Source organism: Salmo salar, chromosome 15 (assembly GCF_965601325.2).
Source record: "Salmo salar chromosome 15, fSalSal1, whole genome shotgun sequence".
NCBI classification, from domain to species: Eukaryota; Metazoa; Chordata; class Actinopteri; order Salmoniformes; family Salmonidae; genus Salmo; species Salmo salar.
Window position 1 is genome coordinate 98,295,188 of NC_138305.1, and position 25,364 is coordinate 98,320,551.

Below are 25,364 nucleotides of genomic sequence, written 5' to 3' on the forward strand. Positions count from 1 at the left end.
AAGTTATTGTTTAGTACATTTGCCTAAAAAGCTGTATTTTTTTTTTTTATTCATTTCCCCCCCAGCCCCTATACTCTACAGTTATTTTGAGATGTCGCCATGTTAGACTATTGCGATGCGCCTACTAGGAAAACTCTGTGCTACGACTGTTGAGTTATATGCCATGTCCTTAATTTACCACAAGAGGAGGTTCTCTCCTGAGAAATGCAGTGGACTGGGTTCAGTTATGTATATAAACCTTGGATTACTGATGCTATATATTGGCAGTTGAGAGTATGCGGAGTCCTCCATAGGAATGAATGGAATTCTATTTTATTTCAATTAAAGGACAAAATTACATGTATTTAAGTATTTTTTGTTGTTGTAGTGGGTTGTACTACATTTAATTGAAATACTATAGAATTCCATTCATTCCTATGGAGTACTGCTCCTACATGGGAGTGCCACTGCCAATATGGCTGACTGGTGGCTTCAAAACTTCTCAATGGCACAAACATAGCATCAGCAATCAAGGGTTTACATACATCATTAGTCTGAGTCAGAGAATATTCTCTGAGCGGGATGTCATAAAAAGTCCAAAAACCTGTTTTGAATATAGCACATCCTTCCTCTCCGGAACCCTGGCTGGGACACTTCTCATGATCTCATCTGTCATCATAGTAACATAGAAGCATACTAGTATGATTCTTGGGAGCTCTACGGTGCACACCTATCAATGCTGAAGTTAAGAGCAGCTGTGTGCACAAAGCTAGGGGAAAGCTTCCACAGTGTTGGAAGACCCAGTGTGGCATTCTTTAAAAAGTTTTAAAATAAGGACGTTAAATAAGTTCTGTGTTATATACAGTAGGCCAATGTGTTATAATATTTCGGACCTGTTCAACTCTAATGACAGACAGATTTGAGGGTGTACACTTGTCAATCAAATTGAAACAGAAAACAACTGTCCTTGTGCCAATATGGTTGGTGTAGGGGCGCCAGTTTAATGCGCTGGAAAGAGTCTCCGCGCTTGCGCAAAGGGAGCTTGCCGCGCAGTTTTTCGATTTTCTCTAAGAATTGAATTGGTGACGTCATCCACTGGTTCCAGAGTGCTGTGTGTCGGCGCTTCAGACTCACCGCCATCCACTCAACGTGTTGTAACCACCAGTAACAGAGGCGGTGGAGCTCCCAAAGAAAAAGGCGCTTTTATTTTTAATTTTATGGCATGGGTTATTTTCAACACTGCCGCAGTGACGGAAATCCGAGGAGATTGTGAACTAGTGGGACATTTCTAGATGAATGGCGAAGCCACATTGTGTTCACAATATATTTTCCTTTGAAAAATAGTGTGTGGGCTTATATGGATCACGCATGCTGATACTGTATAATATATATACATGACTGCATGAGAACAACTCGTAGGCTCACTAGGTTGTAGCAAGTCTTTCAATGTTTCTACATTTGTATTCATTGCCTACTGCTGCCAGTGAAGCTACCGTAGCTATTCTCAGTGCGTGGTTGCAGGGCGCAAAGAGAACGGACAATCGCACCCGACCATTCTGGGTGTTCGGATGAGGTGTTTGAATATATTCTCTGATCTTATAATTCTAGCCAACGTTATATCCAGTATTTTATATATATTAAAAAAGCAATGACATCTGGCATTGCAAAGGTGTTGGCAATGAGGTTGTTCTTCGTGGGATTTCTGCTCAGTTTGGAGATCCTATCTCCTACAGCATCTATTGATGGTAAGTGACAGTCTAGTGTGTTGTAGCCTATTGCTTTGTGAAACTGCATGCCCACTCTTTAGCAATATAGGTGTAACATGGAATGTGGGCTATTCACCACATAGCCTACTATTGGCCCAGGACCAATGTCTTCATAACACCTATAGGCATTAGACTCAACCAGTCTGCTAGTGATCGATATGAACAATAGGGCTAATCATATAGGTGCCATGTTTGTGAGACAGACTTCATAGGATATAGGCTATCTTGCCTGCTCACCTTTTGTCAAATGATCATTTCATAAACACCTGTCTGTAGCCTGGCATATATGATTCATTTAGGGTGTTATTGACATAAAACAACTGTCGTCAACTAACCCACAGATGTGTTGAGCTTCATATGGGTTCATTTTTTCGTAAATCAAAGGGGATTCAAAGCCATGCATGGCTACACGGACAGTGTTGTGCTGCCAGCTACTCGGTTTGATTCCCATTCCCTCCCAGATGAGATGTAGCCCCACGAATGATTAAAAATACTGTATGCCCTTTGTTCTTGTGCTGTTGTTGACATGCTCGTTCAATGTTGTCTTGTAAGGTTATTCAGCAGGTAGACGATGCATATATCACAGCACATCCGTGAAAGGGAAAGGCCTGCGTGTCCCCAGTTCTAGGTAGGCTAGACAGACACGGCACTACACTTTTCCTTGGATCGATCAGTAGGCTAATACGGACCCGATCAATATGCCTATGGCGTATTTATGCGTATGAATCATTTATGGGTCAGAATCTATATGGCTGTAGGCTAAGGATTTTTTTGCAGTGATCAGGTTACACCTTCGCGGGTTCACTTCAAACCAAATCCTATCGAAATATCCGTTTTCATGTTTGTTTTGAGCTGCATGCGCTTAGAATGTAAAAACAACTATGTTGCGGTTGGTCAGTTGTAATCTTTATAAATATAAGCTATTTTCGTGACTTGTCCGGACGAGCAGCTAAGGTTAGAAAGTCTTGGAAACTATACATTCATCACAACATCATAGACCTATTCACTTGATGACAGTCAGATAGCCTATAGAGAACTGAATGAAATAATCGAGTAATTTTCCAGTAATTGGCTATAATGATCAGCTACATTCTAAAGTGCATTCTTGCAACAATTATACAATCTCGTGCGACATTATGACCATACACCTTCAGAGCGAGAACATTATAACATTGTAGACAATGATTTGGAACGTCTGGCAACATTGTTGCTATACAGTGTCAAATAGACCAGCATTTGTCATATAGTGTCACTGGCATAGTTCATTTGACTTAAAGGGAATGAATAGGCTGCTCTTGTATTATAGGTAACTCATACCACATTGGCTATGCATATCTAAAGCCACAACCAGATATTGGACTGAATAGTTTTTCTCATGAACATTTTGTTATGATAGAGAGATGAACTTGACTTGTTTTGGTGTTTTAAAACCTAATGTCACTCAGTAGTGCAGTACTGAGGCAGCACAACGTGCGTTACAAAATACACTCTTACTAAACAACCCACTATTGCAAAAATACCCCAAATTGTTTTTATTGATGCGCATAAATAATGTGTTGGGTTTCCAAGGCATTGAAGGCATGTTTATAAAGGTCCCTCCCAACTGATTTGAATAATACAGTTGGCCTACATCCGCTCATTTAGTTCTTGAAACTAGGGATACTGAGATAGCAGTAGGTTTCCTTCTATTCACCTTCATAATCCTCCATATAATCCATATTGTTAAAATGTAGACTACGCCATAGTAGAAGCTAACAATGATGCTCTTGTATGAACATTAAAGAAAGAGGCAATACTTCAGTCAATCAGTGCAGGCTCACAATTTGGGGAATGTTGGGAAACATTGGACAGTACTACAACAGTCCAGCAGCTGATCTTGTTGCTAGCACTCGCCACTGATGGGGAAATGCATTCTTTACCAGCAGCAGTGGTGGAAAAAGTACTCAATTGTCATACTTGAGTAAAAGTAAAGATACGTTAATAGAAAATGACTTAAGTAAAAGTGAAAGTCACCCAGTAAAATACTACTTGAGTAAAAGTCTAAAAGTATATGGTTTTAAATATACTTAAGTGTCAAAAGTAAAAGATGAAGTGTAAATCATTTTAAATTCCTTATATTAAGCAAACCAGACTGCACCAGTTTTATGTTTTTTTTATTGCCAGGGGCACACTCCAACACTCAGACAATTTATAGACAAAGCGTTTCTGTTTAGTGAGTCCGCCAAATCAGATGCAGTAGGGATGACCAGGGATGTTCAATTCACAAGTGTGTGAATTGGACAATTTTCCTGTCAAAATGTAACCAGTACTTTTGGCTGCCACGGAAAGTTTATGGAGTAAAAAGTACATTATTTTATTTCGGAATGTAGTGAAGTAAAAGTAAAAGTTGCCAAAAATATAAATAGTAAAGTAAAGTACAGATACCCCCAAAAACTATTTAAGTAGTACTTTCAAGTATTTTTTCTTTACACTTTACACCACTGACCAGCAGGAATCAGTCCGTCTGGAGATCCTTGTGAGTCTCCGCATGACGTTCAGGTAACATTATGTACGGCCAGACCAGTGACGGCGAAATGTTGGGAGACACTGGACAATCACAGGACAGTACAGCATCTGATCTTAGAAAAACTAAACAAACATTAGCAGCAGGAATCAATCTCCATTGATGTCTGGGTAACAGTATGTACTACCAGAGCAATGATGGAAAATGTTGGGGACAGAATCTGATCTCATGTTGCAAGCAGCATGATGATGATCAATGGCACAGATGTCCAGATGCAAAGTCAGAGGCACGGGAGAGGGGGGGGGGGGGGGGGGGGGGGTGAGTGACTGGATGCTATGCTAGAGTCCAGGGGAGAGAGAAGAGAGGGAAGGGGGGTGAGTGAGTAAGTGAGTGGATGCTATGCTAGAGTCCAGGGCAGAGTGAAGGGGGTGGGGGGTGAGTGAGTGAGTAAGTGAGTAAGTAAGTGAGTGGATGGTATGCTAGAGGAGGAGTCCAGAGGAGACAGGAGGAAGGGGATGAGTGTGTGAGTGAGAGAGTGATGCTGCTATGCTAGAGGCCAGGGTCAGGCACTTAAATGAAACACAATCCGGATCACCACTGGGCTTGGCTGGCTGGACGCAGCGTGAATTAGGGATTTAGGAAAAGAGGAGATTGAGGAAGCCAAGGTCAGAGGTCAGAGTTTAGGGCCAACCAGTGTTCTGTTCTGGAGATGGTTTATCTTTAGTTGTTCTGTTCCATGATTGTCCTGGATAGCTGGAGATGGTTTATCTTTAGTTGTTCTGTTCCAGGATTGTCCTGGATAGCTGGAGATGGTTTATCTTTAGTTGTTCTGTTCCAGGATTGTCCTGGATAGCTGGAGATGGTTTATCTTTAGTTGTTCTGTTCCAGGATTGTCCTGGATAGCTGGAGATGGTTTATCTTTAGTTGTTCTGTTCCAGGATTGTCCTGGATAGCTGGAGATGGTTTATCTTTAGTTGTTCTGTTCCAGGATTGTCCTGGATAGCTGGAGATGGTTTATCTTTAGTTGTTCTGTTCCAGGATTGTCCTGGCTAGCTGGAGATAGTTTATCTTTAGTTGTTCTGTTCCAGGATTGTCATGGCTAGCTGGAGATAAACTATCTTTAGTTGTTCTGTTTAAGGATTGTCCTGGCTAGCTGGAGATGGTTTATCTTTGGTTGTTCTGTTCCAGGACTATCCTGGCTAGCTGGAGATGGTGTATCTATCTTTAGCTGCACAGTCAAACAACTCTGTTTAGATATCAAAGATGCAAATCCAGAAACATCGGACACTTGATGATCACATGTTAATGTTGTAATTGTGGCTAAAGGTTTTAGCAAATAGCAATTGTATCATGTTACATTTGATCCAGTATGTTATTAAGGGAGAGGATATACGGTAGCCTATGTGTAGTGTTCTTCTCTGTGGGTTTCTAGTTCATTTCACCACCACTAAAAACACATAGCAGTCCTTGTACTGTATGACTCATATCTTACAGAAAAAAGATACAGATGGGATGCCTCCTACAGATCAACCCATTATGTGTAGGATGTACAGTATTTCTATGTCCCTTGACATTGAGCAGAATTACATGACCACAACTGTCACGCCCTGGCCATAGAGAGGTTTTTATTCTCTATTTTGGTTAGGCCAGGGTGTGACTAGGGTGGGCATTCTATGTCCTTTTTTCTATGTTTTGTGTATTTCTTTGTTTTGGCCGGGTATGGTTCTCAATCAGGGACAGCTGTATATCGTTGTCTCTGATTGGGAGCCATACTTAGGCAGCCTGTTTTCCTTTGGGTTTTGTGGGTGGTTACTTTCTGTTTTGTTGAACCTGACGGAACTGTTGGTCGTTTTGTTATTTTGTTTAAAGTGTTCTGAGTAAATAAATTAATGATGAGCACTCACCACACTGCGCCTTGGTCTACTCCTTGCAACGTCCATTACAACAACAAAGGTAAAGGCTCAGCTCGGCCAACTATTGGTCAGCTGTGGAGACTTGGTTCACAAGGTGAAGAGCGAGGGTAAATTCCAGAGAAGTCTGTATACCCAAGTCTTTAAAGGGGCACTTCACCACTTTTTTACATCATATTGCTTATCTCCAGCACCATAATAGTGGAGATGCGATTTTATGTACACTTTTAAAACCTGCGATTTTCTCTAGACTTTGATTGTCTATGTTTTGTAGTAAAAAAGATAAGAAGAAAAGGTCCTAAGGTCCCTATGATCATCCGGGGTCATTTTCTTTTGATGTTTTCTGTGGGTCAGGAGGTGAAGAGAGAGGATGAATTCCAGAGGTGCCTAGACTCTGTTTTCCTGACCCTATAATGGGCCCTGTTTCATGGCCTCTCCTCAGAACATTCATAACCAGCACTGGAAACATCTACCAGGAACATTCTGCATCCTCCACACACATTCAACAGGTCATAGATTTTACGTTACTCTCTTTAGACTCTATCTTAGCCTGGATGTAATTTTGTTTCTGCTCTCTTACCATCTCCTTATGGAATTGTCATGTTTGACTGAACAATGACAGCAATGGAGTTGGCAAGATCACAAAGACATCTGGGACCAGGTTATCTCTACCATGGCTAGCCTGTCACTAGCAATGGTCATCAAAATTGTTGAAAGGTTTTTCTAATAAAAAATAATTCTAATCAATGCAAGTTGTACAATTGAAGATTATCCAAACATTTTCAGTTTTTTAAATCCAGATATTGACAATTATAGCACATAAAACATTTTACTGGCATGGACTGGAATATGTTCAGGGATTCTTCCGATGGTATTGAGGAGTATACCACATCAGTTACTGGCTTCATCAATAAGTGCATCGATGATGTCGCCCCCACAGTGACTGTACGTACATTCCCCAACCAGAAGCCATGGATTACAGGCAACATGCGCTGAGCTAAAGGGTAGAGCTGCCGCTTTCAAGGAGCGGGACTCTAACCCAGAATCTTATAAGAAATCCTGCTATGCCCTCCGACGAACCATCAAACAGGCAAAGTGTCAATACAGGATTAAGATTGAATCGTACTACACCGGCTCTGACGCTCTTCAGATGTGGCACGGCTTGCAAAGTATTACAGACTACAAAGGGAAGCACAGCTGTGAGCTGCCCAGTGACACGAGCCTACCAGACGAGCGAAAAAACTTCTATGCTCGCTTCGAGGCAAGTAACACTGAAACATGCATGAGAGCATCAGCTGTTCCGGACGACGGTGTGATCACGCTCTCCTTAGCCGACGTGAGTAAGACCTTTAAACAGGTCAACATTCACAAGGCTGATTACCAGGACGTGTACTCCGAGCATGCACTGACCCACAGACAAACTCTCCCTGACTGAGTCTGTAATACCAACATGTTTCAAGCAGACCACCATAGTCCCTGTGCCCAATAACACTAAGGTAACCTGCCTAAATGACTACTGACCTGTAGCACTCACGTCTGTAGCCATGAAGTGCTTTGAAAGGCTGGTCATGGCTCACATCAACACCATTATCCCAGAAATCCAAGACCCAATCCAATTTGCATACCGCCCCAACAGATCCACAGATGATGCAATCTCTATTGCACTCCACACTGCCCTTTCCTACATGGACAAAAGGAACACCTATGTGAGAATGCTATTCATTGACTACAGCTCAGCGTTCAACACCATAGCGCCCTCAAAGCTCACCAGTAAGCTAAGGACCCAGTGACTAAACCCCTCCCTCTGCAACTGGATCCTGGACTTCCTGACGGGCTGCCCCCAGGTGGTAAGGGTAGGTAACAACACATCCACCATGCTGATCCGCAACACGGGGGCCCCTCAGGGGTGTATGCTCAGTCCCCTCTTGTGCTCCCTGTTCACCCATGACTGCATGGCCAGGCACGACTCCATCACCGTCATTAAGTTTGCCGATGACACAACAGTGGTAGACCTGATCACCAACAACAACGATGAGAGTGCCTATAAGGGAGGAGGTCAGATACCTGGCCATGTGGTGCCAGGACAACAACCTCTCCCTCAACGTGATCAAGACTAAAGAGACTAAAGGAAAAGGAGGACCGAGCACGCCCCCATCCTCATCGACGGTGCTGTAGTGGAGCAGGTTGAGAGCTTCAACTTCCTTGGTGTCCCACTTCACCAACAAACTATCATGGTTCAAACACACCAAGACAGTCGTGAAGAGGGCACGGCAAAGCGTATTCCCCCTCAGGAGACTGAAAAGATTTGTCATGGGTCCTCAAATCCTCAAACAGTTCTACAGCTGCACCATGGAGAGCATCCTGACTGGTTGCATCACTGCCTGGGCCGGCAACTGCTCGGCCTCCGACCGCAAGGCACTGCAGAGGGTAGTGCGTACGGCCCAGTACATCACTGGGGCCAAGCTTCCTGCCAAACAGGACCTCTATTCCAGGCAGGGTCAGAGGAAGGCTCTAAAAATTGTCAAAGACCCCAACCACCCTAGTCATAGACTGTTCTCTCTGCTACCACACGGCAAGCGATACCGGAGCACCAAGTCTAGGTCCAAATACTTCTTAACAGCTTCTACCCCCCAAGCCATATGATTCCTGAACAGCTAATCAAATGTCTACCCAGACTGTTTGCATCGCCCCCTCTTTTACGCTGCTGCTACTCTCTGTTTATTATCTATGCATAGTCACTTTAACTCTACCTACGTGTACATATTACCTCAATTACCTCGATTAACCAGTGCCCCCGCTCATTGACTCTGTACCGGTACCCCCTTTATATCGCCTCGCTATTGTTATTTTACTGCTGCTCTTTAATTATTTGTTACTTTTATTTTTAGTATTTTGTACTTATCTATTTTGTACTTAACACTTATTTTTTTCTTCTTCAAACTGCGTTGTTGGTTAAGGGCTTGTAAGTAAGCAGGTCTATGTGACAAAATAACATTTTATTTTGACAAATAATGAATGGAGTTAAGGGATTTTGTTGGGAATTCAGGTATTGAATTTAAAAAGTGTGTATATATATATAATATATATTAGAATGCACTCATATACATTTCAAATCAAATCAAAATGTATTGGTCACATACACATGGTTAGCAGGTGTTATTGTGAGTGTTGTGAAATGCTTATGCTTCTAGATCTGACAGTGTAGCAGTATCTAACAGGTAATATCTAACAAATTCCACAGCAAAGCCTAATACACACAATCTAGTAAAGTAATGGGATAAGAATATATAAGTATAAAATATATGGATGAGCAGTGACAGAACATCTAATATGCAATAGATAGTAAAGAATAGATAGTGATGGATACATTATATACATATGAGATGAGTAATGTGATATATGTAAACATTATTAAAGTGACTAGTGTTCCATTTATTAAAGTGGCCAATGATATCAAGTCTGTAGGTAGGCAGCCGTCTCTCTGTGCTAGTGGTGGCTGTTTAACAATCTGATGACCTTGAGATAGAAGCTGTTTTTCAATCTGCCTGTCCCAGCTTTGATGCACCTGCACTGACCTCGCCTTCTGAATGGAGTGGGGTGAACATGTAGTGGCTCGGGTGGTTATTGTCCTTGATTAGATTTTTTGCCTTCCTGTGACATCGGGTGGTGTAGGTGTCCTGGAGGGCAGGTAGTTTGCCCCCGGTGATGCGTTATGCAGACCGCACCACGCTCTGGAGAGACCTGCGGTTGTGGGCGATGCAGTTGCTGTACCAGGCGGTGATACAGCACGACAGGATGCTCTCAATTGTGCACCTGTAAAAGTTAGTGAGGGTTTTTGGTAACAAGCCACATTTCAGCCTCGCTGTTGCACCTTCTTCACCACACTGTCTGTGTGCGTGGACAATTTTAGTTTGTCGGTGATACATACACCAAGGAACTTAAAACTTTCCACCTTCTCCACTGCTGTCCCTTCGATGTGGATAGTGGGGTGCTCCCCTTGCTGTTTCCTGAAGTCCATGATCATCTCTTTTGTTTTGCTGACATTGAGTGAGAGGTTATTTTCCTGAAACCACATTCCGACCTGTAGGCCGTCTCGTCGTTGTTGGTAATCAAGCCTACCACTGTAGTGTCGTCTGCAAACTTGATGATTGAGTTGGAGGCGTGGATGGCCATGCAGTCGTAGGTGAACAGGGAGCACAGGAGAGGGCTGAGAACGCACCCTTGTGGGGCCCCAGTATTGAGGATCAGCGGAGTGGAGATGTTGTTTCCTACCTTCACCACCTGGGGGCGGCCGGTCAGGAAGTCCAGGACCCAGTTTCACAGGGTGGGGTTGAGACCCAGGGTCTCAAGCATAATGATGAGTTTTGGAGGGTACATGGTGTTGAATGCTGAGCTGAAGTCAACTAACAGCATTCTTACATGGGTATCCCTCTTGTCCAGATGGAATAGGGCAGTGTGCAGTGTGATGGCGATTGCATCGTCTGTGGACCTATTGGGGCGGTAAGCAAGTTTGAGTGGGTCTAGGGTGAGAGGTAAGGTGGAGGTGATATGATCCTTGACTAGTCTCTCAAAGCACTTCATGATGACAGAAGTGAGTGCTACGGGGCGATAGTCATTTTGTTCAGTTACCTTAGCTTTTTTTGGGAACAGGAACAATGGTGGACATCTTGAAGCAAGTGGGTACAGCAGACTGGGATAGGGATTGATTGAATATGTCCGTAAACACACCAGTCAATTGGTCTGCGGCTAGGGATGCCGTCTGGGCCGGCAGCCTTGCGAGGGTTAACACGTTCAAATGTTTTACTCACGTTGGCCACAGAGAAGAAGAGCCCACAGTCTTTGGTAGCGGGCCGCATCGGTGGCACTGTATTGTCCTCAATGCACGCAAAGAAATTGTTTCATTTGTCTGGAAGCAAGACGTTGATGTCCGCGACAGGGCTGGTTTTCTTTTTGTAATCTGTGATTGTCTGTGGACCTTGCCACATATGTCTCGTGTTTGAGCCATTGAATTGCGATATCATTTTGTAATGATATCAAGTATTTACAAAATATTTTGTGCTAAAAGAAAGACAATTATATGTGCTTCATTTGCATCAATACACCCATCAAACTAAAGTTATCTTTCTTCTCTTTCTTGTGATGCGTTAAATTCCTGATGACGCTTTAGCGGTCTTATAGATGCAACGGAAATACAATGTATTCCACTGAGCCCATTTCAGCCATTAAAGGGGTGTTTGACAGGTCATTACAAACATTTCCTTGGTGGTAACGCTAAAGGGAAAAACCAGACGACACAAGCAAGAGTATGAAAGAGTCACAAGTGTAAAATGAAAGCAATCAATCCAGCGAGATTTAAGTGACAAGTCGATTTTGCACCCATCAAACACAGGAAATAGATGTCTGAAAAAAAACGGATCCTCAGGTGGGAGGGACATGTGCATTGATACTGTCACATAGGAATGGCCATTGATTGTGATGCTGCCTGACCTGCAGCAGCTGCCAGCTGAAGCTTTTAGTTAGTCAGCTTTTGCACTCTCTCAGGTGGCACACCAAATTCTTTGCAATCATTTTCTCTGTAATGAGATTTGAGAAAAAGTGATGTATAATGCAACTTAAGTACCGTATGTGAAGTGTAGGGAAATGGGGCTGTGCCTTTTGGAATTAACATGCAAACAGGTCTCCATGTTTTCACAAAGTAGCAGTTTAGCCTTTGAATAGCTTGTAATAAAGAGCTTATGAATAGCTTGTAATACAGAGCTTATGAATAGCTTGTAATAAAGAGCTTATGAATAGCTTGTAATAAAGAGCTTATGAATAGCTTGTAATAAAGAGCTTATGAATAGCTTGTAATAAAGAGCTTATGAATAGCTTGTAATAAAGAGCTTATGAATAGCTTGTAATAAAGAGCTTATGAATTGCTTGTAATAAAGAGCTTATGGCGGTGGGTGTTAACTAATACTTCCTTTCAGGAGACAATGCAGCTTGAACCTAAACAGAACTATTAGTGAAATAATAATGCGGAGACAGCCTTGACAATAACTTTATAAAATCTCTTCCTGTATAGCATCCCTTCATGTATAGCATTGTAGATTCAGCCTGAGCTGAGACTGGAGGCTAGAGGCACTAGCCTCCAGTGGTGGCACTACCAAGTGGCACTACCATAATGCACTACTATCTCCCCGTACGAAGGCTTGAGGCTCACAGATGAGTGTTTGTTGATGGTGAGTAGAAGGGGTGTGTTCTAATTGGTGTTTTCTGGTAGCAGCTACACAACTGTTTACTCTATTTAGCTCCTATAAGACCCGGAAGGGAGCAGATCGGTTTATTGAACAGAATGGGGGTAACGACTGTGTGGGTGTTGATGTGGAAGGGAAGGATAGAAGATGTCTTGGATTTCTCTTTAGGTTATAGAAACTAGAAACTTTGTCTCTCTTTTTCTTTCTGCCTCACTGTTTTGGTTGTCAGTTGTGGTATGCTTCATCACTGTCTAAACCACAAATAGCAACATTCTCAGCCAGTTCTTTTTAAATTGACGCATACTTGATTTGAGTTCCCGGAAAAAAAACGCTAGAGCTAGACATGTAAACAATTATACATCCCAATGCTTCCTAATTCGGATAAATGAAATGCTTATCTGTCTTTTCCATGTATTTTACACAAGGAGTAAGCATAACTGGTTGTAACGTTTGCCTGACATCCGACACAAACGTGTGAATCCTGGCTTTGTGACTGAACATTGTCTTGTAGTTTTACTATCTCTGATGGAGAACTTTGCACCTAGTGCTGGAGCTGGAGCTGGCCCGGGGGGCTCGGTGAGGCAGACAGGCCGCTGGACCACGTTGGTCTCTGGTGACCTTACTCAGAGCACTCTTCTAGTCTTCCAGTTTTGCAGTCTTAGTTCCACCTCCAGAAACACCTAGGCTGTTCCAAGGCTGTGTTTGTGTGTGTTTGCGCTCGATTGGAGAATCAATTGAACAGGAGGCCCTAAGTTCCTCCACTCTGCAGCCTGCTTTCACACCTGGCCAGATGAGGAGAGAGGTATCTGATGTGACTGCTGCCATGTGTCAAACCTGTCTGCTTCTGTTAGTCACAGCTGTTGAACTCAGATTCATGATGCGTCCGAAATGCCCCCCCATCCCCTATCTAATGCACTACTTTTGACCCTGACCAGAACCCTATGGGGAATATGGTCCTATTTGGGACTTAACCACTCTGTGATAAGAGGCTTGGCTGGCTATGCATGTGGCACACATTAGGATAAAAATGAATCACTATCACGGTACTGAGCTCTTTGATGAGGAGGTGGTGGGCCATGTAGACTTCACAGAGGTGAGTCCTCACTTTTAAAAGCTTTCTGTTTAGATATCCTTGACAGGGCATGCATGTACAGCTACACTTTGTCAGACAACTTTGTCAGTGACAACTTGATCACTTTTTCATCCTTACAAAGCAAGTCTTTGTATTTAACCAAGGGAAAGAAGAATATCCATTTAAATGTAGGTTGTAGCCTTGTTATACATTGTTTATCGTTCATTCCTGGCGATTATTGAGCCAGACACACACACTCCTCTCAGCCTCCACCACTTTGATGTGATTCTGAGTGGTTTGGGCTAGCAGAGATCCAGAGAGATCCCTACATATTAAACCATATAAACCTTGAATACAAAGAGAATCCTTTGAATTGAAATAAGGGATGCTGGCCTTCTAGGGAGAGTTGCAAAGAAAAAGCCATATCTCAGACTGGCCAATAAAAATAAATGATTAAGATTGGTAAAAGAACACAGACACCGGACAGAGGAACTCTGCCTAGAAGGCCAGCATCCCGGAGTCGCCTCTTCACTGTTGATGTTGAGACTGGTGTTTTGCGGGTACTATTTAATGAAGCTGCCAGTTGAAGACTTCTGAGCTGTCTGTTTCTCAAACTAGACACTCTGATGTACTTGTCCTCTTGCTCAGTTGTGCACCGGGCCTCCCACTCCTCTTTCTATTCTGGTTATAGCCAGTTTGCGCTGTTCTGTGAAGTGAGTAGTACACAGCGTTGTACCAGATCTTCAGTTTCTTGGCAATTTCTCGCATGGACTAAGAATAGACTGACGAGTTTCAGAAGAAAGTTCTTTGTTTTTGGCCATTTTGAGCCTGTAATCGAACCCACAAATGCTGATGCTCCAGATACTCAACTAGTCTCAAGAAGTCCAGTTGTATTGCTTCTTTAATCAACACAACAGTTTTCAGCTGTGCTAACGTAATTGCAAAAGGGTTTTCTAATGATCAATTAGCCTTTTAAAATTATAAACTTGGATTAGCTAACACAACATTTACATTAAACATTTACTATATAGCTATATAATTCCTCCCACAGTCTTTGTTTGCTTTTTTGGTTTCTGAAGGAATAAGTAAGCCATGCAGGGAGGCTTTTGTTTATGGCTTTTGTAGAGCTGCAATGAATGAATGCCTCAGTTCCATTTATGTGGTCTAGCGTTGGTTCATTTCGTGGCTCCCATGTTCTGTTTTCATAACAGCTGAATCTTGGTTGGCTTTTCCCCTGTGGAAGGCAGTGTAGTGAAGGCTCCTCTCTGTATGTCTATCAATTTCCCTATCTCTGTCTATTTCTCTCCCTCCCTCCCTCTCTCTCCCCCCAGCTGTTGTTTGTATGCATGTTCAACTACTTTGAAAAATGACTGCTGTTAGGGATTAGAATGAGCTTGAATGACCCATGGATATTGTCTGGGGGCAGTAAACTGGTTAATTCTGCTAGCTAGATACTGCATGGCCAGAGGTTTCTCAGCTTCTTTAGCACAAAGCTAAGTGGCCGTTCCTGTTGGATGGGCACTGCACAGAGCCTCCATTGAATACGTTGGGACCGAGGGTTGGGTAGTGTGTGTGTGTGTGTGTGTGTGTGTGTGTGTGTGTCTGGTTGTCACAGAGTGTGGATATAAGTCTTAGTATGTACGGTGTGTTGCAGTGAGTGTCTTTGAGTCCAATTATCCCTAAATATTTTCACCCTTCTTGGTAACACTTTACATTAAGTTGCTCTTATACCTGTGTGGTAATACTATTATTAACCAAATGATTACATAGTTAGCGTATAGTAGAAGAACAACTTAAAGTTGTACATGACATCCGATTGAACAAGAAAAACATAAAGCATTGGACAAGTGTTCTGACAAAACACTTCCTGTTGTAGAACCTCTTCCTTACATCTTGTTTTTGCTCTCACAGTCAGTGCTACTAAATAATACCCAGGGATAGCTTCTCTGCCCTCTTTCTCTCCTCTCTGTTCTTTCTCATGCTCCTTGTTTGGTTTTGATTGTTACTTTCAAAGTGAAGGATTCTTGTTTTGAAATATTTCTGCTAAACTGAGCAACAGAGAAATTATTTCAAACTGGACAACAGAGGTCTAATTACATACCAGTGGTTGGTTTAGTTTCTGTTTCAAAATTCCATATAACGGAGAAAGCGGGAAGGAGAGAGGTGATATGTGATGGGGAAACTACTGTCTTTCTCTCCCGCAGAGCCCTCCACCTCTGTCACCCCTGTACACACACACACACACACACACACACACACACACACACACACACTCCAAGAACGCAGAGTACTCTGACTCATTGATTTTATTCCGTTCATTTCAGATTCCCATTTGGACTCTTATCTTGTAATACTGTGTAATAGAACCCAATCACTACCGCCAGGCCCAGGAAATGACCCACTGGGAAATAGGAAGGTTAACATGCTGCTATTCCACTTTGGTGAGCTCAGTGATAGAACATGTGGAAGTGTTTCTAGCATTTTAGTGTGCTCACTTAGTAAACATTTGCGCTGTCTCTCTTAAGGCTGTGTTCTAGTTAGGGGACAATTGCAACCGTTCCTTGGCATGATGGAACACTTTTGACTGATTTAGGCCGTGAGGCCGATACGTAAGCTTATTAAATATCAGTGATACTATCAAGAGCAGTGTGCCGTTTCCTTTTTCCTTCATACTGATTTTAATTAATTGAAATCAATTAATTGGGTCGTAATCTATGAATTTCACTTGACTGGGCAGGGGTGCAGCCATGGGTGGGCCTGGGAGGGCATATGTCCACCCACTTGGGAGCCAGGCTCACCCATTGGGAAGCCAGGCCCACCCATTGGGAAGCCAGGCCCACCCATTGGGAAGCCAGGCCCAGCAAATCAGAATGAGTTTTCTTCCCACAAAAGGGCTTTATTACAGACAGAAATACTCCTCAGTTTCATCAGCTGTCCAGGTGGCTGGTCTCAGACCATCCTGCAGGTGAAGAAGCCGGATGTGGAGGTCCTGGGCTGGCGTGGTTACACGTGTCTGAGGTTGTGAGGCTGGTTGGACTTACTGCCAAATTCTCAAATACAATGTTGGAGGCAGCTTATGGTAGAGAGATTAACATTTAATTCTCTGGCAACAGCTCTAGTGGACATTCATGCAGTCAGCATGCCAATTGCTCACTCTCTCAAAACTTGAGACATCTGTGGCATTGTGTTATGTGACAAAACTGCACATTTTAGAGTGGCCTTTTATTGTACCAAGCACAAGGTGCACCTATGTAATGATCATGCTGTTTAATTAGCTTCTCGATATGCTACACCTGTCAGGTGGATGGATTATCTTGGCAAAGGAGAAATGCTCACTAACAGAGATGTAAACAAATTTCTGCACAAAATGTGAGAGAAATAAGCTTTTTGTACATACAGAACATTTCTGGGATCTTTTATTTCAGCTCATGAAACATGGGACCAGCACTTTACATGTTGCGGTTATATTTTTGTTCAGTATATGCACCTTATTTACATAAATATTCAGACCCTTTGCTATGAGACTCGAAATTGAGCTCAGGTGCATCCTGTTTTCATTGATCGTCCTTGAGATGTTTCTACAACTTGGAGTCCACCTGTGGTAAATTAAATTGATTGGACATGATTTGGAAAGGCACACACCTGTCTATATAAGGTCCCACAGTTGACAGTGCATGTCAGAGCAAAAACCAAGCCATGAGGTCAAAGCAATTGACTGTAGAGTTCCGAGACAGGATTGTGTCGAGGCGCAGATCTGGGGAAGTGTACCAAAAACTGTCTACAGCATTGAAGGTCCATAAGAACATGGTTTCCTCCATCATTCTTAAATGGAAGACGTTTGGAACCACCAAGACTCTTCCTAGATCTGGCCTCACGCCCAAACTGAGCAATCGGAGGAGAAGGGCCTTGGTCTGGGAGGTGACCAAGAACCCGATGGTCACTCTGACAGAGCTCCAGAGTTACTCTGTGGAGATGGGAGAACCTTCCAGAAGGACAACCATCTCTGCAGCACTCCATCAATCAGGCCTTAATGGTAGAGTGGCCAGACGGAAGCCACTCCTCAGTAAAAGGCACATGACAGCCTGCTTGGAGTTTGCCAAAAGGCACCTAAAGGACTCTCAGACCATGAGAAACAAGATTCTCTGGTCTGATGAAACCAAGATTAAACTCTTTGGCCTGAATGCCAAGCATCACGTCTGGAGGAAACCTGGCACCATCTCTATGGTGAAGCATGGTCGTGGAATCATCATGCTGTGGGGATGTTTTTCAGCGGCAGGGACTGGCAGACTAGTCAGGATTGAGGGAAAGATGAACGGAGAGATCCCTATGTTGTCTCCTGAAGTCCACAATCAGCTCCTTGGTTTTGTTAACGTTGAAGGAGAGGTTATATTCCAGGCATCACTCCGCCTGTGCTCTAACCTCCTCCCTGTAGGCTGTCTCACCGTTATTGGTAATCAGGCCTATCACTGTCGATTGAGTTGGAGACAAACAGGGAGTACAGGAGGGGGCTGAGCATGCGCTCTTGTGGGGCCCCTGTGTTGAGGATCAGCGTAGTGGATTTACCACCTGAGGGTGGCCTGTCAAGAAGTCCAGGACCCAGTTGCACAGGGAGGGGTTCAGACTCAGGGCCCCGAGCTTACTGACAAAGTTGGAGGGTACAATGGTGTTGAAGGCTGACCTGTAGTCAATGAATAGCATTCTTACATAGGTATTCCTCTTGTCCAGGTGGGATAGGGCAGTGTGCAGTGTGATGGCGATTGTGTCATCTCTGGATCTATTGGGGTGGTATGCAAATTGCACTGGGTCTAGGCTGTCAGGTAAGGTGGAGGTGATATGATCCTAACTAGCCTCGCAAAGCACTTCATGATGACAGAAATGAGTGCTACGGGGCGAGAGTAATTTAGTTCAGTTACCTTAATTTTCTTTGGTACAGAAACAATGGTGGACTTATTGAAGCAAGTGGGGACAGTGACAGGGATAGGGAGAGATTGAATATGTTTGTAAACACTACAGACAGCTGGTCTGTGCATGCTGTGCATAGGACGTGGCTAGGGATGCCTTCTGGGCTGGCAGCCTTGCGACGGTTAACTTGCTTAAATCTTTCACGGAGAACAAGAGCTGGCTTTAGCTTATCGCATCGGCGGCACTGTGTTTTCCTCGAAGCTGGCGAAGAAGGTGTTTAGCTTGTCCGGTAGCAAGATGTCGATGTCAGCGACGTGGCTGGTTTTCCCTTTGTAATATGTGATTGTCTGGAGTCCCTGCCACATACGTCTCGTGTCTGAGCCGTTGAATCGCAAGTCCACCTTGTCTCTGTACTGACATTTTGCCTGTTTTATTGCATAACTGGACTGTTTGTACTCAACCATATTCCCAGTCACCTTGCCGTGGTTAAATACAGTGGTTCGCGCTTTCAGTTGCATTATTAAAGTGGCCAGTGATTTCTAGTCTATGTCTACAGGCAGCGGCCTCTAATGTGCTAGTGATGGTTGTTTAACAGTCTGATGGCCTTGAGATAGAAACTGTTTTTCAGTCTCTCAGTCCCAGCTTTGATGCACCTGTACTGACCTTGCCTTCTGGATGATAGTGGGATGAACAGGCAGTGGCTTGGATGGTTGCTGTCCTTGATGATCTTTTTGACCTTCCTGTGACATCGGGTGCTGTAGGTGTCTTGGAGGGCAGGTAGTTTGCCCCCAGTGATGCATTGGGCAGAGCCCTGCGCTTGTGGGCGATGCAGTTGCGTACCAGCTGGTGATACAGCCCGATAGGATACTCTCAATTGTGCATCTGTAAAGGTCTGTGAGGGTTTTAGGTGCCAAGCCAAATTTCTTCAGCCTCCTGAGGTTGAAGAGGTGCTGTTGCACCTTCTTCACCACACTGTCTATGTGGGTGGACCATTTCAGTTTTTCAGTGATGTGTACGCCGAGGAACTTGAAGCTTTCCACCTTATCCACTGTGGTCCTGTCGATGTGGATAGAGGGTGCTCCCTCCTCTGTTTCTTGTCCACGATCACCTCCTTTGTTTTGTTGACGTTGAGTGAGAGGTTATTTTCCTGGCACCACAGTCCCAGAGCCCTCACCTCCTCCCTGTGGGCTGTCTAGTCATTGTTGATAATCAAGCCTACCACTGTTGTGTCGTCTGCAAACTTGATGATTGAGTTGGAGGCACACATGGCCATGCAGTCATGGGTGGGTGCTGAGCGTGCACTACAGGAGCGTGCACTACAGGAGGGTGCTGAGTGTGCACCCTTGTGGGGCCCCAGTGTTGAGGATCAGCGAAGTGAGCGTGTTGTTTCCTAATTTCACCACCTGGGAGCGGCCTGTCAGGAAGTCCAGGACCAGTTGCACAGGGCGGGGTTCAGACCCAGTTCCGGTATGTTACTACAATCAAACCATGAGTAGTTAATCATGAAACATACATCTCAGCCTTTCTTTTTCCCGGAGAGTTCTTTATTCCTGTCTGTGCAATGTACTGAGAACCCAGCTGGCTGTATGGACAGGGACAGTATATCTGGAGAGAGCCATGCTTCTGTAAAGCAGAGTATGTTACGGTCCCTGATGTCTCTCTGGACGGAGATCCGCACCCTGAGCTTGTCTACTTTATTGTCCAGCGATTGAACATTAGCGAGTAATACACTCAGAAGTGGTGGATGGTTTGTACAGGAAAGTAGTTTTTCTGGTCGAAATGCTGGTGAGTTTCCTCTGCTCTAATATCCCAAAGTTATTTCTGGCTGTATGTAATAATGCAAAAAAAGTTCTAAGCTAATAATGTGAGAAATAACACAGAGAAAAATGATTGCAAACCAGAAGACCATGTCTATCAGCACCATCTTGTTCTGCCTCATAGAGACAGATAAATAGTTCGATACTGCATAGCAGAAATCATTCATTTATGGGATGTCATACAGATATTCGATCTACTGCACAGTGGAAGTTCTACCCTCCACTGATAATAAACATGTTACTGTCACGTCCTGACCAGTAAAAGGGTCATTTGTCATTGTAGTATGGTCAGGGCATGTGGCAGGGGGTGTTGTTTCTGTGTGTTTTGGGGTTTGTTTCCAGGGGATATGTTCTAGTTTTCTTTTTCTATGTTCATTTTATATGTGTGACCGAGTATGGTTTCCAATCAGAGGCAGGTGTCTTTCGTTGTCTCTGATTGGAAGCCATACTTAGGCAGCCTGTTTTATCCTTTGGGTTTGTGGGTGGTTGTTTTCCGTATTGTCTGTGCACCTTACGGAACTGTCATTTTGTTGGTTTGTTAATTTTGTTTAAGTGTTCACTTTAAATAAATATAAGAAGATGAGCACTCAACACGCTGCGCTTTGGTCCAATCCTTCTAACAGTTGTGACAGTTAGCCCCTTAGCAAACCCCTAACCACCGTTATTCTGCCAAATTCCAAAATCTCCATGCTCCTCTTCTTTTGAAGCATGTCTCTTCTCTGAGGGAGAGAGGCAGAGAGGGAGAAAGAGAGAGGCAGAGAAGGAGGCAGAGAGGCAGAGAGAGAGAGTAGAACACAATTAGACCCAACCAAATCATGAGAAAACAAAAATATAATTACTTGACACATTGGAAAGAATTCACAAAAAACAGAGCAACCTAGAATGCTATTTGGCCATAAACAGAGAGTACACAGTGGCAGAATACCTGACCACTGTGACTGACCCAAACTTAAGGTAAGCTTTAACTATGTACAGACTCAGTGAGCATAGCCTTGCTATTGAGAAAGGCCGCCGTAGGCAGACCTGGCTCTCAAGAAAAGACAGGCTATGTGCACACTAACCACAAAATGAGGTGGAAACTGAGCTGCACTTCCTAACCTGCCAAATGTATGACCATATTAGAGACACATATTTCCCTCAAATTACACATATCCACAAATAATTAAAAAACAAAACCAATTTTGATAAATTCCCATATCTATTGAGTGAAATACCACAGTGTGCCATCACAGCAGCAAGATTTGTGACCTGTTTTCACAAGAAAAAGGCCAACCAGTGAAGAACAAACACCATTGTAAATACATATATATATATCCATGTTTATTTATTTTGCCTTTTCTATTTTAACTATTTGCACATAATTTGACATTTATAATGTCTTTATTCATTTTCAAACTTTTGTAAGTGTAATGTTTACTGTTACTTTTTATTGTTTATTTCACTTTTGTTTATCTAGTTCACTTGCTTTGGCAATGTTAACATATGTTTCCCATGCCAATAAAGCCCTTAAATTGAAGAGAGAGGGGAAGAGAGCGAGAGAGAGTCAGAGAATGAGAGAAAGAGCCCTGCACTTGAAATCAATGAATAGGTTCTGGAATGTGCTGTGAGGGTCTGGTTTAGATAGATAGAGGGATGGAGGGAGACAGAGGGATAGAGGGAGACAGAGGGATAGAGGGATAGAGGGAGACAGAGGGATAGAGGGAGACAGAGGGATAGAGGGATAGAGGGAGACAGAGGGATAGAGGGAGACAGAGGGATAGAGGGAGACAGATAGAGGGATAGAGGGAGACAGATAGAGGGAGACAGATAGAGGGAGACAGATAGAGGGATAGAGGGAGACAGATAGAGGGATAGAGGGAGACAGATAGAGGGATAGAGGGAGACAGATAGAGGGATAGAGGGAGACAGATAGAGGGATAGAGGGAGACAGATAGAGGGATAGAGGGAGACAGATAGAGGGATAGAGGGAGACAGATAGAGGGATAGAGGGAGACAGATAGAGGGATAGAGGGAGACAGATAGAGGGATAGAGGGAGACAGATAGAGGGATAGAGGGAGACAGATAGAGGGATAGAGGGAGACGGATAGAGGGAGACAGATAGGAGGGATGGATGGAGACAGATATGGAGGGATGGATGGAGACAGATTAGAGGGATGGAGGGAGACAGATTGGAGGGATAGAGGGATGGAGGGAGACAGATATGGAGGGATGGATGGAGACAGATATGGAGGGATGGATGGAGACAGATAGGAGGGATGGAGGGAGACAGATAGGAGGGATGGAGGGAGACAGATAGGAGGGATGGAGGGAGACAGATAGGAGGGATGGAGGGAGACAGATAGGAGGGATGGAGGGAGACAGATAGGAGGGATGGAGGGAGACAGATAGGAGGGATGGAGGGAGACAGATAGGAGGGATGGAGGGAGACAGATAGGAGGGATGGAGGGAGACAGATTGGAGGGATGGAGGGAGACAGATTGGAGGGATGGAGGGAGACAGATTGGAGGGATAGAGGGATGGAGGGAGACAGATAGGAGGGATAGCGGGATGGAGGGAGACAGATTGGAGGGATAGAGGTGTGGGGGGATGGAGGGAGACAGATTGGAGGGATAGAGGTGTGGGGGGATGGAGGGAGACAGATAGGAGGGATAGAGCGATGGAGGGAGACAGATAGGAGGGATAGAGGGATGGAGGGAGACAGATAGGAGGGATAGCGGGATGGAGGGAGACAGATAGGAGGGATAGAGGGATGGAGGGAGACAGATAGGAGGGATAGAGGTGTGGGGGGATGGAGTGAGACAGATAGGGAGGGAGTGAAAGTGTGTTCATGTGTGAGTAGGAAAGTGGGTCAGTAATGGGGTGACCCTGCTGGGCTTGGTGTCTGGAATCCTCTGTCATTTGGCTGCCTACTCTGCTGGTTAAACAGTGGATGACATACTGTACAGAACTTCCACACTACTAGTCTATACTCAGCTGTGGTCTCTGTCTGCTATGCTGTCTCGAGGTCGTTTATGCTCTCTTTCTCTCTCTCTATATCAGTAGTCTTGTTCTCTCTCTCTTTATGCCGACACACACACACACACACTGTGATGTGATCGATGAAGTTGACTGTGGTTTTGTCTCGTTCTGCCCTCTGCCACCTAATTGACATTCACCAGCAGAGTGTGAAGAGCAGAGCTTTTATCTGTGATGAATTGATAATTACCTCAGATGTGCCTTATGCTTATTTGTAAATACAGCACTGACAAACCATAACATCAATTAATAGTAAGGCCACATTAACATAACATTGTAGCTTGCAGTCCTACTCATAAAGTATCTCAGAGTTGGATGCTGATGTAGGATCAGTTTAGCCTTTTAGATTATAATGAATGAGATTATATGGACAGCGTGGACTTGATCCTAGATCACAGTAGCCTCCTGTAACCTACTCAGACAGATATGTGAAAAGCCTTCCACTGCTCAGGTATTTAATGGACAAATATTATGGCAAATATTACAGTGGGCCAGGCTGACTGAGCGTATTCTTCAGCTTCTAGTGTGAACTGAGAGGGGGGGAGAGAGGGAGAGGGGAGAGTTGAGGGGGAGAGAGGGAGAGTTGAGGGAGAGAGGGGGAGATTTGAGGGAGGGAGAGGGGAAGAGTTTGGGAGAGTTGACAGAGATAGAGGGGGAGAGTTGGAGAGTTGAGGGAGAGAGGGGGAGATTTGAGGGAGGGAGAGGGGAAGAGTTGGGGGAGAGTTGACAGAGATAGAGGGGGAGAGTTGGAGAGTTGAGAGAGAGAGAGAGTTGATGGAGAGCAGGAGAGTTGGGAGAGAGAGAGAGAGAGAGAGGGATAGGTGGAGAGGGAGGGAGAGAGGCTGTGCTTTTATATTTCAGGCTTCTCTTACAGTACTACTCTCTTTCTCTCTGTCTCTCTCTCTCTCTGTGGTCACCAGAACATTCTGCAACTTCATCAAAGGTTGACATGAATAGCCTTTCTGATGTCACTGAAGGAAAATCCCCACAGAATAGATTTGAATAGTGGTTTAAAAAAGGCTTCAGTGCTGTTATCAGTAGAGATGGGACGTTGGACGTTGAATGGGGCTGTTGGGCGTTGAATGGGGCTGTTGGGCGTTGAATGGGGCTGTTGGGCGTTGAATGGGGCTGTTGGGTCATACAGCTCAGGAGAAGTTCTCCTCCTACAACGCCTGCCTAAACAATTAGGCCTATAGAGATATTTATATTTTTGTCTGATAACCACTACATTGTCTTATGGGAAGAATATATGGAAGTATGGAGAATGTTTTGTTCAGACATTGGTAAAACTTTGCCTTAAAGTATAGGTTACAAAGGTTGTATAAGTAGTTTAGAAATCGATAGTGAACATTGCAGCAACATCAGCAAGCATCAGCTATACTTGTTTACTTCTAATTTATAAACTACTTATAGCCATGATCAAGTCCTGTATAACGTTGTAAAGTGTTAGGAAGATCTTTGGCCTTAAAGTGAAACTGGATCACTAATTAGTGTGTTCTTATTAGGCCTAATAAACACTCAGGGGACAGCTGTTTATCCTCAGGCTGTCAGTCAAGAGGACGATGGCAGCTGCGTTTCCAGAGGTCCAGTCAAAACAGTCGCAATGTAATAGCAATACTAATGTAATCAAGTCACCTTTCAGCGGTGGCAGGAAAATAAAGTAATTTAACTGGCATTGCTAGCTTTATGCTTCAGCTGGCATCATGTCCTTATGCCCCTGCTGTTTACTGTTGGGTCCAGCCAGTCCCAGCAGGCCAAATAAAGGCCTTCTTCATTCATTACCTCTAACCTGTACCCCCGCACACTAACTCGGTGTAACGATGTGCGTTGAGAGTCGGAAAGCAAGTTCGGAGTGAGTGTTTTAATAAATAAACGCAAAACAAGAAACACAAATAACGAACAGACTTAACACTGGAACAGAAACAATAACGCCTGGGGAATGAACCAAAGGGAGTGAGATATATAGGGAAGGTAATCAGGGAAGTGATGGAGTCCAGGTGAGTCTGATGATGCGTAGGTGTGCGTAATACCCTGACTACACCGCTCGCGTCGTGTGCGCGAGTGTTGCAAAATAAATTTAGGAATCTATGTTATTCAATTATTGCACCCACACTGCTCGCGCACGCGCCAACAAGCGCCTGCGTTGCCAAGGGCTAAAATAGA

The 25,364-nt window shown here is 44.0% G+C and overlaps 1 protein-coding gene across 1 annotated transcript in view; it reads left to right on the top strand.

The window, feature by feature from the left end:
- Positions 1-1,108: 1,108 nt before the first annotated feature.
- The window catches only part of LOC106572662 (low-density lipoprotein receptor-related protein 1), a 237,152-nt gene continuing 212,896 nt past the window's right edge, over positions 1,109-25,364 (top strand). The window contains 1 exon segment of the mRNA XM_082962191.1: positions 1,109-1,724. Within this exon segment, the coding sequence (XP_082818317.1) occupies positions 1,628-1,724 (97 nt within the window). The 5' untranslated portion in view covers positions 1,109-1,627.